We start from the raw sequence: 18,566 nt of genomic DNA, 5'->3' as shown, positions 1-18,566 counted from the left end.
CGCAAGCTCCCCACGCCCCATTTCTAGCCCTGTCTCACCTGTCCAAGCCCATGAAACCTGCGTTAGTGTGCTAGGAGCTGCCAAGGAAAAGGACCACGGGCCGGGCGACCTCAACAACAGAAACGTACTTTTTCTCCCACCGAGGAGGGCAGAAGCCCCACTAAGGTGGCAGCATGTTGGTCCCCCGGGAGGCTGTCCTGGCCCATGGGTGGCCATCGTCTGCCGGTGTGTGCCTGCTGTGTCCAGCTCCCTTCTGGTGAGGCCGCCCTGGCAGCCCCACTCACTTTCCCGAGGCACCACAGGTCAGGACTTCAACAGGGAGAGGCAAGGGGGCGGTTCAGCCCCCAGGGCCCCCACACCCCTGTGCTGAGATGGTGGGAAAGGAGGACGACTGCTCTGCTGGGGTGGGGAGTGGGTGTGACGTGCCTGGTGCTGTGGGGTCCCCTTCCCCAAGTAGAGCTCACCCAAGGGAATGCCACCTGCAGAGGATGCAGAGAGGTCAAGGGGGCAGAGCCTCTGAACCCAGACGCAGCCGAGGCGGCTCCATCGCCAAGTTGTACAATCCGGTGAGTCTCCTGTGTTGTTTATTCATGCAGGATGACCACAGTATTGACTGATGTTCTGATGCTCGTAGCTCTGGGATCACTAAACCCAAGCCCTCCGCACGAGCAGCTGCTTCCTAGGGCACACAGAGGAGCTGCCAGGATTCGAATCCAGGCCTCTGGGGCTTGGAGGTGCTGGCTCTGAGCACATATCCCAAGCGGGCAGAACATGGTCGAGGCCCAAGCAGGGCTGGCATTGTCTGCAGGGCTGGCCTGGGTCAAGCTGCTGGCTTCCCTCACAGCCCAGCGCTCCTTGCGGTCTAGCCAGCAGCCCGCTCCCATGCGCTCTTATCACATGACTGTCACGGTGTCACAGGCCTTGGGTTGGAGGCACCTGTGCAACTGCAAAGCACATGAGCCCCAGAGCTGACAGCTCAGCTGGGTGGAAAAAAGCCTTGAAGGGTTTCTCTGAGTAGAAGGAGGAGAGTGGCAGGGGTCCGTTACAGGCCACGTTTACCTAACTCGTACCACAGTGCCTGCTGCGCTTGCTCAGTTCTCTGCTAGTCACAGTCACCGTCTTCCTGCGCTGAGAGCCTATGCTCAGCTTTACTGTGGATGTGGCCGAGGAGGAGAATACCGCACCTCAGGTTGGGCAGCGCCATAGCTTCAGGCCTCCGCTGGGCTTCTTAGAAAGGGCCCTGGATGGGGGGGGTCACTGTTGTGCATCCGCAAGGGCCCCATTTCCCATTTCTGCACAAGGTCACACTCAGAATACTAGGGACCAGGGCTGGGACCTGTCTTTGGGGACCAACCTCACCCTGCTATACCATCTTCTGGATCAGTGGTGGTGAACCTACAGCACGTGTGCCACAGCAGGTTGTCTGGCGTCACCGAAAGCTTTAAAAGGCTTGCCACTGCCACTCCAGATTCAGGATGTAAGCGCAAGGCTCCCCTGCTCTCCTGAGGCCAGCACTGCTGGTGCCCCCATCACGGACGTGGACCAGGCCCAGGCCATGTCCCCACTCGAGGCATGCTGCGCTGCCTGTCTCAGAGCTCCCTGCAGGCCCATTTCACAATGGGCAGCACACACAGAAGAACCAGCCCCTTCTCTGGCTTCTCTTATCTGCCCATTGCCTGCTAGGACCTGACAAGGGTTACACTGTCTCCCTGACCGTGGGAAGGAAATGTGGCCCGGGACCCTGCGGGTATCTCAGATCAGAGGGGGCCCCAAGCTGCAGAGGGTGGTCCCCTCCTTCAGGCTCCAAGTCTGCCAGACTTTTTGATCAGAGCCGGCCAGAGCGGGCGCAAGTTCAGGCTCCTGGGGCTGCAGATAGCCTGTTTCCCACAAGGGCAGCCGGGCCCACCCCTGGGGCTTTTGTGGATAAAAGGCTCCAGTGTCAGGAGCTGAAGAACCCAATGTGTGCATGACAGGAAAGAAATGGCAGGCACAGACACTGTGGGCAGAGGACCCCGCTGAGGCCACTGCAATGCACCCCTGGCCACCACCCCTGGAAGACAGTGACATCCTGAGCAGAAGTCCCCGAGACAAGAGCAACAGTTCTGCTGCTGCTCCCCGCTGGGCAGGATTCCATCCCACACGCTCTCAGCAGGACAGGGTTTCCACCCTAGTGCTGATCATAATCCCAAAAGACAGTCCTGGAATCCACAATCCCAGCCTTAAGATCCCCACAGAGCAAACTCTGAAAGTCTGAAGCTCAAAATCCCTTGTAAGATTGAAATTCTAAAAGCCATAACTCTTGAAACCACAATCCCCACTGAAGAATAAAAAAGAATGTTCCATAAGAGGGGTAGAAAGCAGAATTCTGGGGGTGCCACAGGATAGCCGACAAATCATTCACTTGTGCCGAGCCAAAGGCTCCTGCCGACTTTGTCCCCTGCTGTCACAAGATATTTGGTGGTGAATATCTCAGCCTGCTCAGGTTAAGGATCTGACTGTCAAGGAAGGGGGATTTCTTGTATTTACGACTAAACCTACTCTAGGAAAACTAGGCTCCACTTGGACTGATGGGTGTGGGGTCCCCACTTGGGCCCAGCCCACCAACCCATGGTCTCCCTGGGACCTTTGGAGCCCCTCCCGTGGTCCAGGGCTCCCACTGCCCCCCAACTCCAAAAGGGAAGGCAGGCCACAAGGTTGTCTGGGTCATTAGCTAAAAATGACCTCAAAAAGGCCTACAGGGCCCACTCCAGTATGGTCACCACTGCTGAGAGGAGCCCTCATTGACGGGAACGCAGGCCCCGAATTCTGCCTAGCTCTGCCTTCTTCAGGAGTGGCACGCGCCTCCCACCTCCCCCTCCCACCTGTCATCTGTCCTTGGTACTTCTGAAGCTTCTATCAGCAAAACACAGGAAGAAATCTCCTTCACACGGTCAGCCCAGTCACAGCTACAAACAGAAAGAGCCGGAACCAAGTACAACTCTGGGTACTTCATTCTGCTCACAAATTCACAATTCCAGAGTGCTGCTGCGTGGCCTTTTCCTCCTAGTAACATCTCAGAGGCTTCGAAAGGCTCGTGTGCACGCAACCACGGAGCCCTCTCCCACCGCGGGACCCCCTGCGGAGGTCCTACACCTGGCGAGGCTGGGAGGGCCACAGGAGTCGGGCTTCTGGGCCAGCAGCGTGGCCAGCAGGCCCGACAGTGAGGACACATGACACTGCTTGGCTCTCGTGCTCTTTGAACCAGCACCAAGAAGCCAGCCACTCTCACTGTCACTGTATGCCGCGCATCCTAGACAAGCGTCACTGGAACCCTGCAGACACCGGGGAACGTGGACGTTCTCCATCCTGACCGTGCTAAGTTCCCTGAGCACAGAACCCAAGACCTGATCAGGATCTGCATGCAAGCACATGGATCAAGTATCAGCAAAATCCACATTTTATTCATGTCCTTCCTGGTCTATACCAACAAACCAAAAGAAACATGACAACTGGAATAATCCAGACAGCGCTTCCATTCCTTTCCTCTGCCTCTACCAAACAACACCAGCACAAGTGGAGAAGGCCTGCATTTTCCAGGATGTCCACTCCCTTGCCTGGGCGTGGCCCCAGGCAGTGTCTCCTGCAGATGCTGGATCCTATGGGTCACTTGAGGAGGCCGGGGAGACAGCTCAGCGCTTAAGTGCCTGCCTGGCAAGTGCAAGGTCCAGAGTTCAATCCCTGGTACTGCCCCACCCCCCCAAAAAATCCACCACGGATCGTTTGTTTTTTCTCCAGCATTAAGTGAGAGGGACAGGTGGCTGCTGCTCTCCTGCCACCTAAGCCTTTACTCCAAGTCCTCTCTGATGCCGCCTCAGTTCTTCCATAGAGGCCCCCAGGCAAACAAGGCAGACTCTTTAACAAACAAAGCAACCGGAGAAGGTGCAGTCCCAGGACAGTCCTGGGGTCCAACTGCCTAAGACCCCGGAGGACCTCCTCACCCTCCTCACCGTGGGTGTCCTGAGCGGTCCTGACCGCCACAGAAAGACCAGGTCCAGCGATCAGGAGCCCAGAGGGCCTCCTCCACCTACCTGGGGGACAGACGCACTCCGATGGGGCTTCCCGGGCAGTCCGCAGCTTGGCCAGTCCATCCAGTTTCTGGACCGAGAGGGAAGGAAAAAGAAAGGGGTGAGTTTTGGAGTAGCAGCGTGCAGAGGCAGAGCCAGCAACAGCCAGGTATCTGATCCGCAGCAGCAGGGGTATTTTCCAGAGCATTTCCCAGAAAGTCATTATATTCGATGGGTGATTTTATGAGGGGAAGAGCCAAAGCTAACACTGAACAACTGCTGATAAACCCTTGAGGAGAAGGCGCCAGTTTCCTGTTTTGTTAGAAGTTGTTCAAGGCAACTCTAGGCTCACCACAGCAGAACGGCACCCTGCGACCCACGGAGGCCGACATGGCCACGCTGTACCCGTGAGAGGGGAGTGGAAGGGTGGCGGTCGCCGCCCTCTGGGCTCCCACGATGTCCCATCCACGCCCCCACAGCTGCAGCCCCTGCCCGAGTCCCAGGATGTGGGAGTCCCTTCCGCTTCGGAAGATGCAAGGTCTGTGCATGTGTGCGTGCGTACGTGCGTGTGTGCGTGCGTGTGTATGTGCGCACGCACGACAGTTCCGTTCAGTACAATTTAACAAGAGCCTACAACTACTGAAGAAGTAGAGTTGAAGGTCACGGCCGCGCCACAGTGGACTCAGGCCAAGCCCGCGGCCTGGTCTGCCCCTCCGGGCATCTCCGGCCGCGGTGCTGAGGTCCGAGCCCAGGGCCTCCTGTTGCTAAGCGCACCCTGGACACGGAGCTACAGCCCAGTCCCAGGGTGACTTCCGGGGCCCCAATCCCTTAAAGAAGGAATACGCGCTTGGGAAAAGGAAGAAATTAGTTTCAAATCCCCAAATCCAGGCTTAAAGGAGTAAAGTGATCGGTCCATTGTCCCGGACGTGTTCCTGACAAGAGTCACGCAGCGCTAGCCTTTCCCGTTTTGCGTGCTAGAGGCGAAGGCACAGTCTTGCGCACCCCCAAACCCCAGGAAGTCGTGTTCAGGTACTGTTCGCAGGAGGGGAAGGGGCCTGGTCCTGAACACTGGCAACCATTCTCTGCTGACCAAACGTTACTCAGGCTTCTGCCCAACTGGGCACTTCCTGCTAAGATCCAGAAAGGCCAAGGACCCTGCGGGTCAGCGCAGCAAGACTGTCCGGATCTCCCGCCGCCCTCGAGGGGCGTCCCAGACCGCCGCAGCAGCCGCCCTGCCAGTGCGGTCGGTCCGGCGCCCGCAGCCGTGCTCCTGGGCTTAGCGTGGAGCCGCTCTCTCCGCGCACCGCACAGCCCCAACCCGTCGCCCGTCCTGAGCGAAGTGTGCCTCACACGGCTCGCACAAGGAGCCGTGAGGAATTTTCCCGTCGGGACCACTGAGGCTGGGATTCTGCGGAGGACAGACCCCTAGTCAGGCCTCCTCCGCTTCTGGTGAGAGCAGCCCCGAATCAGGAACCGGAAGCCAAGAACCGAACCCGGGTTCTCCCGGCCGCCTGCAGCAAGCAGTAAGAGAGAAACCGGGTGAACAGGCTGGTTCTGGACACCCCCCAGGACAGAGCTTGCTGACCCTGGCTGCACGGGCTTCACCCTCAGCCCGCCGTGCAGGCCCCCGAGGCCTCGGTTTTCCCCGAAGCAGAACCGGGCAGGACCTTTAGACCTCAGGTTCTCGCTTCCATGTGGAACCTGGACCAGCCACTTCAGCTCCACCCTGAGCGCTCACCTAGCTCAAGTGAGCCTGTGAGCAGCTTGGGGCCCCTCACCTCACCCTGCAGAGGCCCCTGCTGCTGCCAGGGGCTCCTGGGGAGACTCCCACCTCTACAGCAGAGCCTCCCCAGCCCACCCTCCTCCATGCTGTATTCCCAGAGTGCAAAATGCTCGCAGAATGCAAGGGAGCCGGCCCTCTCTGCAGCACGAGGCTCTGTCTGCCTTTATCACCGCCCCAGGATGCGGAGGACTGCTCTTGTTCATTTCTTTTTTCAAAAAAACAAAAGCACTGAATGCTGAGAACAATTAGCTTTCCGCGACAGCCCTCTCATGGCTGGCCTCCCCTCTGAGGGGCAGGGGCTTATCGAAGGCTGGTAGGCAACACAATGACTTTAACGCTCCATGTCGCTGCGGGCCTACCCGGGCCACTGGTGAGAGAAGATTAGGGTTAAGGCTACCCGGTGGGGTCCTGCGACGGAGCCGGCACTGTTTCTTCTCTTCTGGATCAGCAGTGAGTCCCCACCTGCCTTCCCCAGTCCCTGCCCTCCCCCACGCCCTCCTTTTGCCGCCACCTGACACTCAGTGCCGTGAACTCACCCCAAGTGATGTGTCAGCCTTAGAAACCCCTCCCGCAATCCTTACGCCATGCTTTGTTTTTAAATTCTAAGCACCTATTCTTTTGTGTCGAGGTTTGTAAAAATGATTTAAAAGCCTCACTTTTTGACATTCAGTTATCTGGCAACGCTCGGAGCATCTGCAAACAACAGGGTCCTGCTCTGCACATGCAAACAAGTCCTCTTCCAAAGTAAATAAAAGATGACTTTCTGCCTAAAGATGAGTGCCTTTTGGGGGCGCTGCCACCTAGAAGCCCCAGGAGTGGAGCTGGATGAGGGGAGGGACCAGCACTGGGGGACACGGTCCGGCAGTGCCCTTGGCACTGAGCCCTGGAGCATCAGCTCAGACACCTGGCCAGATGTCTGATCATATCCTCAGCTGCTCTCAGTTGGAGGAGGAGGAGGAGGAGGAGGAGGAGGAGGAGGAAAAGGAAGAGGAGGAGGAGGAGGAGGAAAAGGAAGAGGAGGAGGACAAGAAGGAGGAGAAGGAGGAAGAGGAGGAAAAGGAAGAGGAGGAGGACAAGGAGGAGGAGAAGGAGGAAGAGGAGGAAAAGGAAGAGGAGAAGGACAAGGAGGAGGAGAAGGAGGAGGAGGAGGAAGAGGAGGAGGAGGGGGAGGAGGAGGAAGAGGAAGAGGAGGAAGACAAGGAGGAGGAGGAAGAGGAGGAAGAGGAGGAAGTGGAAGAGGAGGACAAGGAGGAGGAGGAAGAGGAGGACAAGGAGGAGGAGGAAGAAGAGGAGGACAAGGAGGAGGAGGAAGAGGAGGAAGAGGAAGAGGAGGACAAGGAGGAGGAGGAGGAAGAGGAGGAGGACAAGGAGGAGGAGGAAGAGGAAGAGGAGGACAAGGAGGAGGAGGAAAAAGAGGAGGAGGAGGAAGAGGAGGAGGAGGAGAGAAGAGGGAAAGAAGAGAAAGGAGCGGAGAAAGGAGAGGAAGAGGCAGGAGTGAGGGGCCCAACTGCGTGGGAGCTGAGGCAGCGGACAGTGACATACTGAGACCTGCCCCTGTAAAAAAAGAAAGAAAGAAAGAAAAACAAGCAAATGAATTCTGTAAAAGCTTGCAAATAATGCCCTAAGTAAACACCTCGGCTTTTAGCTGAAACTCCTACTCTGGGGACTCTGTTCCAAGGAATCAGACAGGAGCAGAAAGGGCCGCCCCTCAAGAAGCTGCTCCTGCAGAACAGCGTGCTGATGAATGAAGGGTGGGGCCCAGGGTGGAAGCGTCACATGGGGACAGCTGGATGAAGACCAGACCGCGACAAGCATCACGTTTACGATGCAATAAATAAAATGACTGTGTGTACTGGAAGATAAGGGATGGAAGGGACTCCCAAGACAAAACCCAGGTGGCACTGAGATTAGGGCCAAGAACTTCTTTAGAAGTACTGTGTTTTGTAGAATTGTCAAAAACAAACCAAAAATCCTTAGACTCTCTGCTTAGAAGTGGAGGCCCAAACATGCAGCCCTGAACTCTGTCTGCCAGGGCATCTCGGACTAAAGGCAGACTGGCTCCTGGACAGCCGGTCCCGGGTCCGCCTCGCAAAAGCACACACTCCACAGAAGCCAGAGGAAAAGCTGCCGGAAGCACACCCCAAGCCCTCTGCCCCTCCTACCCACAGGAGGGGGCCTCACATACACGTCCCCCAGCTGCAGGGCCCAAGCAGGCAGTGTTTCCTGCCTCTTAAGCATTCCCTTGTTCTACCCGCCATGATGACAAACATCACTAAAGTACTGCGATCAGGATTGCTGATCATGTACGCGGCAGGCACAGTGCCGACCGCTGTAATCTCGCCCAGCCCTCCCAGTAGCCATGTTGGAGCTGCTATTGTTCCCATTTACAGGTTGGAAAGTTGAGGCTTAGGGAAGCCTCAGGGCTGGATTCAAATCCTGGTATCGACTGACTCCAATTACAAAGCAAGATGACCTCTGCTTACAATAACGTTCACTCGTACAAAGAAGCCCTGAAAGTTGCTATCAAAAGCCAGGTGACAAAAAACTATCCAGAAATCAGGCCAGCGGTTGTGAAAGGCTGGGAGAGCATGGGGCCTGGCGTTCAGGGGTTGCACGGGGAGGTCTCAGGGCGACAGGGACGTGGTATGTGTGCACTGGCTGAGGGACACCGAGTGCGTGTTGTCAGAACCCCTAGGGCTGCACATGAGAAAGTGCACCATTAGCGGATTCTGGTGAAAATACAAGATCACGCGGGATGCCAGGATGCCTGACACAGAAAGAAGACACAGCGGGAGGCTACCGTGTCAAAACCGCCCATCAGCGCCCCAGTTACTGTGGGGCCTACATTCCAAGATCCCCAGCGAAACTGCAGGTATTACCAACGCCAGGCAGACTACGCTTCTCCTATACATTCGTATATACCTATGATAAAGTTTCACTTATGAATAAGGCACAGAAAGAGATGAACAAAAATCACTAATAAAGTAGAAGCACTGGGACGATGTCCTGTAGTGAGCTGTCTTCATGTGTGTGCTCTGTGTAAACATCTAAGTGTCCTGTGCCTGCCCCTCCTGTGACGATACAATGCCTACCTGAGGAGAGTGACGGAGGCGCCGTGACAGTGTCGAGCTGTCCTGCGGCCCTGCAGAGGGAGGGTCATCTTCGCAGACGACCCTGTAATGCCACAGGGTAGATGCAGACCACAGAGAAGTGAGCCACATCCCGGCGAGACAGACTGAGCAGGACGGTAAGAGATTCGCCCGTCCAGAGCAGGGTGCAAGATGAAAGCTACGAGCAGTTTTCGCTGGAGATCCCAGAGCGAGGCTGGCCACGGGAGGCTGGAGGCAGCACCGACACTACAGACGGGGCTGCTGCGGGCGCGGCCTCCCTGAAGAGAGTGCGGCTAACCTAAGTTACTGCACGACTTGTGTTTCAGTTGAAATTTATGGGCTTGAAGACGAAAGGAATTGTACATAAATAGTGTGCTGCAGCAGGTAGAGCTGTTCCCTACACAGCTACAGATCAGAATTTTTGAAAGTAATATCAAGTAAGTATATAAAGCGGGGGTAGCAAGAACAAGATTTATCACTGACCATGAAGGCAATTATAAGTAAGGAAGCGGGGAAGGCTGGCATGCGCCTGTGGTATCAGGTCAGAGCCAGAGACATTGTACGAGGTCACGTGTATGCACACAGAGAGAAACATGCAGAATGACAGCAGATATGTGCAGGTAAAAGTTAATGTGTACGAGTGTCAGGCCGGGAAGTCAGCTCAGTGGCTTAAACGCCTGCCTGGCAAGTGCCAGCTCCTGAGTCTGATCCCTGGTGTCTGTCTGCCAAGAAGGCCTGCAAACATGGGTACCCAAATATAACAAGCCCACCCAGCACACGGATCTTGGATTCTAATCCCATTCTTCAGGACAGGACCAGGGCTTCTTATAGACGTGGCTAATTCTAGGGCTAAGGCAGGAAGCGTAAAAAATGGATTCCCTTGTAGTACCAGCAAAAACAAAGGAATTGTTGAACAATGAGAAGGAACCAGTGTGAAAGCTCGGAACGGCCAGCACTAAAACAACACAAGCAACAAAATAAACAACATAGGCTGGGCCATAACCCAAGGAATGCATTAAATATTCAGGAGCCAAGGGTAGTAAATGAGAATAGACAGCGCTTCTTACAGAACAATTCCAAATAGTATGTGCTTTCGCCCACCTTGAAGTGGAGCTAGGTTCACCTTTCTCTGACGCACTTCCAAAGCACAGAGAGGAAAACAGTAACTCTACACAGAGGAATCTGGCGGACACTACTGCTGGGTGTGGCTTTGCAACATCCCCCAAAAGACTCTGCCCCGAGGTGGCATTACTGGGACATGTTGGACCTTTGGGAGGGGGGCAGGTGCAAGGTCTTAGGTGGCATGGGGGCAGGCCCCTGAGAGGGCCGTGGGACCCTCTGCCAGGCCACCACAGCCTGAGAAGCTGCCTCTGCCGTGTATTCCTGCTACAACGTGCTGCCTCGCCACAGGCCGAAAAGTAGATGGGGAAAATGACTATGGGCTGAACCTTCGAAACCAAGTCGCTATAAGCTTTTCCTCCTTGCAAGCTGATTATCTGCAGTTACTTTGTTACAGTCATGGAAAGTGGCTAGCATATGACTTTAACCAACTGATGAAGGCCCAGGCATAAGTCACGTGACACCATGGACCCCCCCATGATGCCATGAAAATGGTGGTGCCCCGCCACGATACTCTTCTGCATCGGTCAGACCCAGCCTAAGCATGGGAGCCCCAGACTGCCCCACCGAGGGGCAGGAACCCAGCCGCCCCGTCTCAAAGGTGTAATCAGAAAAGTAGAGACTGAGAGACCGCAAGGGTGAGGCGATGAAGGGGACAGAACAGTGGAGTCCTGGAGTAGGAAATGGACAGGACAGGCAAAGACTGAGAAATCGGATTGAACATTTAGAGTCCAGTTAAAAAAAAAAGTTAGCACACTCCCGGTCACTTCCCCACCAGCTAACACAGAGCTCTGTTATCTTTTTCAACAGCTTACTGTTTTCTTCCTGTTTACTGAGGTTAAATTTACAGAACATGAAATTAAACTTTTTTTTTTTTTTTTTTTTTTGGCAGAACCAGGGATTGAACTCAGGCCCTTGCGCTTGCCAGGGAAGTGCTCATTCTACTGAGCCAGCTCCTGAAACATTTTAAAAAGAACAATTCAGTACCATGAAGTAGATTCAGGATGGTGTGCAACTACTCGATGTCTAGTACATTAAGCATCCAAAAGGAAGCCCTGTACCCACAGTCACCCAGCAGCTTGTGGTGACCACCAACCGTGGCGGCGGTGGTGGCTGCTGCTGTGGACGTACCCGCAGGGGCCTGTCACGTGAGCACACCTGCCCAGCTGCGCTCTCTCCTGTCTGGCATCTCTCACTTGACCCGGTGCAGTCGCGTGCTCTGCCCTCCCGGGGGACGAGACAGGCTACATTACTGTGCCTGCCGCTTGTCTGCCGGTGACATCGAGGCTCCCCTCTGCCTTTGCATTCTGTAAATAATGCTTCTGTGAACCTGCTTATCTGCAGACCTAATTCCACACCTTTGGGGTCTATACCTAGGAGAGGAACTGCTGGTCATATGGTCATTTCTGACTTAATTTTCTGAGGGTCAAAATTTTATCCAGGTTGGCTGAGCCACTTTACATTCCTGCCAGAGACAGTGAGTACATTCTTAGAGTAAAAACAAAATCACCATAAAATAATATGTTATGTGAGACCAGCAAGAGTTTCATTAAAAGGGTGATCAAAATGCGCAATGTATGTTTAAATTAAAAAGTTGGTTTTTTTTTTTTTTTTTTTTTTGTCTTTTTGAGACAGGGTCTCGTAGGCAGCTCAGGCTGGCCTTGAGCTCACTTTGTGGGCCAGGCTGGACTTGAAGTCCTAGCGATCCTCCAGCCTCAGCCTCCTAGTGCTGGGATTATGGATGTGCACCATCATGCCAGGCAAATTTTTAAATTTTATGACAGTAAATTGTCATTAATCTCCCTCAAAATAGCCCACCCTCATCTCATACATTCTTGCCATTGTCTGAAATAGTTCTGGAAGTCCTGTTTTGTCTTTACAAGGCATGATCAAAAAGTGCGGTGACCACATGCCACACACACACACACAGAGAAAGGCAGGCTCGTGAGGTGCCACAGCGTGTCCCCCCCCCCCGCGTCCTCTGGCTCTGGCATGAGTGACCTCTGGCTCCTCCCCGAAGTCAGAATGACCATGACAGCTAAGGGCAGATGCTAGTGAAGCCAGGACCAAGGCAGCCACGCCAGTGCAGCGAAAGACCCCGCGAAGAGGACTTCCGGAACTGCTCCAAAAAGATTCTGATGAAAATGCAGCCATTGGCTGTTACTTATGGCGCTGCCACTTGCGCCCCGCATTCGCCGGCTGCGCCGAGAGTCCGCACCGCCTGCCCTGAAGGTCTGTGCAGATGCTCTTCCGACACCTGCGCAGGACGTGCCGCCTAACCCCTTATTCTCAGTGTCTCCCCCGCAAAGCAGCATACAACTGACTGCATTTCTAAGCAACCTAACTGGACATAGCAAAGCTCAGGAATATTTATAGAAATAAAAGAATCTTGCCACCCAACAGAAATTACCAAAAGGAAATGAGGCCTTGTAATAAGCCAAAAAATCAACTGAAGAGCCAAGATGCCAAAGACATTAAAAGTAGCACAGAAAACCTGAAAGTAGCTTTGTCCGAGCTGTCTACGTTCAAACTGACGAGCGGGGTACATGGACCTAACTTGAAATTCTAGAGGCAAGAGCACCGCGTCTGAGATGAAAAACTACGCTCGGGTGACCACTGGCAGGTCAGCCCGGAGCAAGGAAAGTCAGTGACCAGAAGATAGCAATAGAAAGTGTCCAGGTAAGCACAGAAAGGATTTTTCAAAAGAGAAGAGGCTCGGTGAATTGTGGAACCTTGAGTGGCCTAACTACACGGAACTGGAGCTGCCAGAGGGAATGAGAGAGTAGAACAGGAAAACTATTCCAAACGAAAGGCCAGTGATGTTTCCAGCCAGGCTTGGTGGCTCACGTGTGCAACCCTAGCTGCTTGGGAGGCTGAGGCAGGCGGATCACAACGTCAAAGCCAGCCTGGGTGATTCAGCAAGAAGCTGTCGTAAAATGGGGTTAGGGATGTAGTTCAATCCCAGGTACTGTCATGCAAAGAAAACATTTCCAGACTGATAATAACTTTAGACACTTAGATCCAACAATCACAACGAGACGCAAACAGAAGAAGGAATAAGGAACTGGCAGCAGGATGGGTCATAATCTGAAGGCTTAAAACTAATGACAAAAAAGAACCTTAAAGCAGAGGGGGGAAGACATATGAAAACTGGAACATAGAAATGATGCAGACTTTGAGCAGCAATTGAACAGTCTCTTCAAAGGTTCATCGTGCGGCTCCGAGCCGCTGGGTGCATCTGCTTGCAGGTTCTCTGCAAGAACAGTGGATGCGGGAGCCGCAGCAGGACGGCACACGCGGGCCGTAGCACCCGCATTCGTGATGGACAGCGGACGCCTTCCAAGTGCCCAGCGATGGCTCACAGGGAGGCAAATGCACGTGCTCACGTGGTGATACGATGCCGGCCACGTGCTAAGGCACAGACGTGGCCATCTGCATAAAGAACATGCCAAAGGGCCAAATAGCCTCCCGGGGTCCCCCCTGAGTGAAACCAGCCTGCGCGGCAGGCGCCTCGCCCTGCGTCAAGGCTCTGACCTCGGCAGGCCTCGGAAGACAGACTCGAGAAACGCAGGCATCACTGTCTGCAGCTGGGACGGGCCTGCGCTGATGTCCTCCTTGTGGGCGTCTCCCATTCCTGGCTGCAAGCCTCGATGTAGGACAAGGATGAAGGAGGAGCAGGGGTCCTCTGGAGGGAAGGCTCCTTCGCTCTGGCTGTTCAGGGTGAGCGGGGCAGGAGCAGGGAGGAAGGAGCCGGGCAGCTCCACAGGGCCAGCCAGCTGTCCTGGGAAGGACAGTCACATGGTGGGCACAGAGACACAGTGACACAGCTCCCCAGAAGAGGAAGCTGAGGCTTAGAAAGAGCCCACGAATCGTCCCAGGACACTGGCCAGCCTTGCGGCGGCTCCACACCCAAACCCATGGCTCCCAGGTCTCTGGCTCCCAGCGCAAGCCGCACAGCCAGTGGGGAGCTCTCCAGGAAACGTGGGTGGGCAGCCTTCTACGGCGCGATCCCGAACCACGTGGCCCTCATGCTGCTGGTTCCCTGACAACTTCCCTGGGAGTGCATTCACACACACACACACACCACATTGCACACCTCGTGTGCACGTCTTCGTGCACACAGAAATGTGCACACACACCCCAACTCACACACATGCCTGCACTGACGCACACTAGCACATGCATACATTCACACTCACTCATGAGCATGTACGCACACCCACTCACGCATACATGTGTTCACACATCTGCAGACAAGCGCATGCGCACACACATGCACACCACCAGCTCACACCTGCCCACGCCCTCAGCCCATTGTGAGAATTTGTCCCTCTTCTGACTACACCAAACGCAGCCCAGGCCCACAAAAACAGCACAGTTCAACTAAATGAGCAGACCCTGCTTTCTCTGCACTGTGCTTCTCCCTGGAGAAACAAAGCTGAGTAGATTTCATTTAAACTATCTTTTAAAAATGCAGAATGTATCCTAATTGCTTTATGATTTATTTCACAACTCAAACTTGGAAACAAATTCATCTTTGGAAGTTCACACTGCCGTTTGAAAGTACCCCCCCCACCACCAATTTCATGGTGGCACCAGGAGGGACATTTCCTCGGCCTCCAGCGCAGCCCAAGCAGCTGTCCACGCCTCCAGCGCTTGGCGATCACCAGCCTCCCGAGGTGCTGTGCCACACTGCATACCCGCAAAACCAGACTATCTCATTAATGAAGTCAAATGTATTAGATGTGGGTGTGCCCTTTCACAACAAGAAATCCACATGATTACTTTCATGAATAGTTAGACTTTTATTTTGGTCATAAATATGAAATTTTTAATTAAGTGAATTTTAATCAAATTTTGATCAAATGAATGACCCCAAATGTGGGCTAGGAGCCAAGTCCTCTTTCACCAACCAAACGCGTCTCCCTGCCCATTTGCTCCGAGGCTGGAGGTACATTACTATCTTTTTGCATCTGCTTGGCTGTACGGGAAGGCAGGATCCCCACGTGGAAGGACCTCGAGGCCGCCCGTGACCACACAAGGGCCCTCATCCCTGGCAGATTCGGACTGAGGCAGCAGTCCGAGTGTGCGGGCCGAGGGCTCCGACGGTCAAGCGACTCGCTCCTGCAGAAACTGCGTGAGGAAACTCCCAGAGCCCCTCCCTGGCATCCGGCGCACTGAGGCTTAGAAACGCAGTGCCCACATCGCGTGGCTGGGAGGTGATGGGCAGGGAGCTGCGACTGCTGCCACCTTCCCTGCCACCTGTGCCACCTGCACGCTCCTGCCCCTCAGAGCCACATCGCCGCACTCCTCGGGACTCCGCCCAGGGGGCGGGAAGGATGGGGGCGCAGCGGTCAGGCGCCCGGGCTGCCGTCAGCAGGGGCCGCACTGGGTGAGGGGGTGCAGCGCGGTGGCCCCTGAGCTCTGTCCTCAGCACCCAAGAGGGCTTCAGACGTCCCCCACGCTCTAGGAGCGCGCTGCCCGGGTTTCCTTGCAGCTCCATCTGGGAGGGTCTGTTTCGCTCAGTGGCTCACGCTAAATTCTCCAATACATTTCCAGACATGACGAGGCTGTCTCCTGCGCACTGTCAACAGCTCAAGATTAATCCTGACTCTACACATGGAGAAAGTCCAGGGCGGCAAGAGCTGGGGGCTAAAAAAGAAAAAAAGAGCTGGAGGTTGTGTGTGGCCTCCAAGAAACTTCACATTTAGTTACATTCATTCAAAATAATTAGAAGTCGTGGTGTGGGCCAGGCACGGTGCCCGGCGCTGCTCCAAGCAGGTCGCGAAAGGTCTCAGCGTCAAACCTCCAATACAGCCGGATTCTGAGATGAAATCCTCAGATTTCCCAAACCATGCAATAAAACTTTCTTTCTCTGTCATCGCTTTCGCCGATGACAAAGCCAACTGAAAGACAAATGATCTACTCTCCCTGTCTTCAGACTTGTAGCAAGACTTCCCAATAGTGTGACGGCTGGCCTCCAACATCACAGGAGAGAAATGAACACACCACAGGCCACCTGAATGTCTACCGCTGAAACAAGAAGCAAAGCCCTGGCTGGGCGGCGGCTCCACGGTGTAGCCTCACCCGGCCTGTGAGCCCTGAACTCAGCCCCAGTCCAGCCCCAAGCAGGCAGGCAAAGATGCCAGAGCCCTAAACACCTGCTTCTTGCAGTGATTCTACATTCCACAAGATAGTGGAAGTAGGAAACTTTCCCCCCAGAACTGTGGCCTGTGCAGCCAGCTGGGCTAATAGAACTCTGACGGGGCGTCTGTGCCATGGTGCCCTCGCTGGGTTCAAAGCTGGGCTGAGCCAGGCCCGACCGCCCACCCCGCGAACCCTGCTGCCCTGGTCCCTATCTCCAGCACCACTGCCTCCAAAGAGTCAGCCTCGCCATGCTTTAGCAAATGTCCTTGACTCACACTTCCTGTTTACCAAGTGTCACACAATCCTTGTTTTCTGCAGCGGCTATTCCATCCAGGCCTGGTGCCCAGGACAAGAGTGAGTACGAGCTTGTCTCGCATCCAGAGAACTGAGGGGTCAGACACGCAACCTTGGCCAGCAGAAGTGGCCTCTGACTCCTCCCCTACACTCCGTGGTATATTTCTCTTCAAAACACACAACCTCCAGAACTTACTGCGGCAGACAGTGCCCCCCAAGCTGTGCCGACCCCCTTCCTAGCCATGAGCATCTCATTGTTTCAGGTCCCTGGGCTTCAAGGTACCCCACAGAGTCTACAAATGGGCCACAGAGAAGTAGGGTCTCCTCTTCCTGAGAATGCTCCCTGAGAAGCTGATGAAATGGGACAAAGAAACATGGGTCCCCAGGGCAAGTGGCCCTAACTCAGGCACGAGCACACAGCCCCAGGCTGGACAGGAAACCCGCCCAGGGAGGGGGCCACGCTTGCCTTTTGATGCTCTTCCAAGGCCCCCTGCAGCCCCGAAGAGCCCGGGTGTGCGCTGCGTGGCTTGGGCGAGTCACCATCTGCATCTTGGTGGAGAATGGGGACCATGACAACCCAGCACTGTGGGGTCACAGAGCATTCGCTCAGGGGTTAAAGACCAGAAGCTGCTGATGTGCCCTGGCCACGCACAGATGTGCAAGTGGTATGGCTCGCCCTGTTCTATGGTGATGTTAACTACCTTCAAGAGGTAGAGCCCAAAGGCAGGTCCTGAGGTCGCTCGCAGAGGGGTGAAGGCAACTCGAGGGACCTCTGAGCCAGTTCTCCTGAGAGGATCACTGTAAAGAAGCCCTCTCTGCTCCCATTGCCTGTCTCACCAGTGTCTCGTCTGTTGGGCCCACTCTGACAGACCAAGCTGTCTGTCTTGATGCTCAGAGCCCTCACAGAGCTGGTGCCATGCTGTCAGACTTTCCAGAACTATGAATTCAATAAGCTGTTGTATTTACAAGTGACCCGGACTCAGCTATTTTGTTATAGTAACAGGAAACAGAGTAACATGATTGCAAAGAAGAGAACTTTGCCAGAGACCTTCCCAAACACATCAACTTTCCCTTCAACTATGGCTGGAGGCAGAACTGGGCAAACATAGTGGGGCCTAAGAAAGACAGAATTTTAGGGCTGCAGAGGATTCCCGGTGCAGGGGGCTGGGGAAACAGCAGCACTGAAGAAGAGCGTGGTGAGGAAGGCGGTGGCCAGCCGCACCCACCCCATCTCCGGGGCAGCAGGAGCCGGGTTCTGGGGCATCTGGCTAGCGTGGCTGGCTGCACCCCGGTAGTTGTACCCAGCTTTATTCCCTAACAAAGTTTCAATTCTGTCCCAGTGCAATGTGCCCGGCCTGGAGGAGGAGTCAAGACTGGCCAAAGCGTGCGTTGGCAGCTCCATCACTCTTGCCAATGAGAAGCAATGGCGACCATGTGACCTATCCTGGCGGGCGGCTAAAGGGAAATTCTGCCAAAAGATGTTGGAAAAGTTTCTCTACTGATTTTAATAAAAGAGAATAGTCCTAAAGAAGATAGCTCTTTTTCCTGCTACCTTCCCTTCCCCAGCTAGTCCACATGAAGATGCAAGGACGGCGCTTCAGCAGAAAGGGCCAGAGAGCGATGAAGCCAAGTCACTCACATAGCCAAATCCTCTGTCTGTCTTTCAGGCTCTTCTTTTTAGGCAAGAAAACTCAGTGACAGTCAACATTTAAACAACCAGGTATTCCATCACAGCTACCAAAAGCATATTTAGAGGGTGTATTAATCAGTATTCTGTAACTATAACTACATAGCTGAGGCAGGATACTTTATAAAGAAAAGCTTATTTAGCTCAATTTTGGAGGCTGAAAGTCCGGGATTGTGTGGCTTCACTGTTTTGGCCTCTGGTTAGGGCCTAATGCCAAATGGCACTGTAGTGGGAACAAATGACACAGAGGGATTATGCTGCAAAACAGGAAGCCAGAGTGGGATTGGGGATCCACAGTCCTCTACTGACCTAAGGACTTTAATGCCATTAAGGCACATCGTCAGTTGAGTTCAAGACCTTGCAGTAGGCGGGCCCCTTATTAA

At 54.4% G+C, this 18,566-nt stretch overlaps 1 protein-coding gene across 1 annotated transcript in view; it reads right to left on the bottom strand.

Annotated features, from left to right (window-relative positions):
• The window catches only part of Col23a1 (collagen type XXIII alpha 1 chain), a gene marked incomplete at its 5' end in the record, with an annotated part of 260,362 nt that overhangs the window by 238,183 nt on the left and 3,613 nt on the right, over nucleotides 1-18,566 (bottom strand). Inside the window, one exon of the mRNA XM_004629433.2 lies at nucleotides 4,068-4,134. Within this exon, the coding sequence (XP_004629490.2) occupies nucleotides 4,068-4,134 (67 nt within the window). The remainder of the gene's footprint in view (nucleotides 1-4,067; nucleotides 4,135-18,566) is intronic.

Source organism: Octodon degus, unplaced genomic scaffold (genome assembly GCF_000260255.1).
Source record: "Octodon degus isolate 3935 unplaced genomic scaffold, OctDeg1.0 scaffold00029, whole genome shotgun sequence".
NCBI lineage: Eukaryota > Metazoa > Chordata > Mammalia > Rodentia > Octodontidae > Octodon > Octodon degus.
Note: the sequence above shows the minus strand (reverse complement) of the source record. Positions and strands in the feature narration are given on the sequence as shown.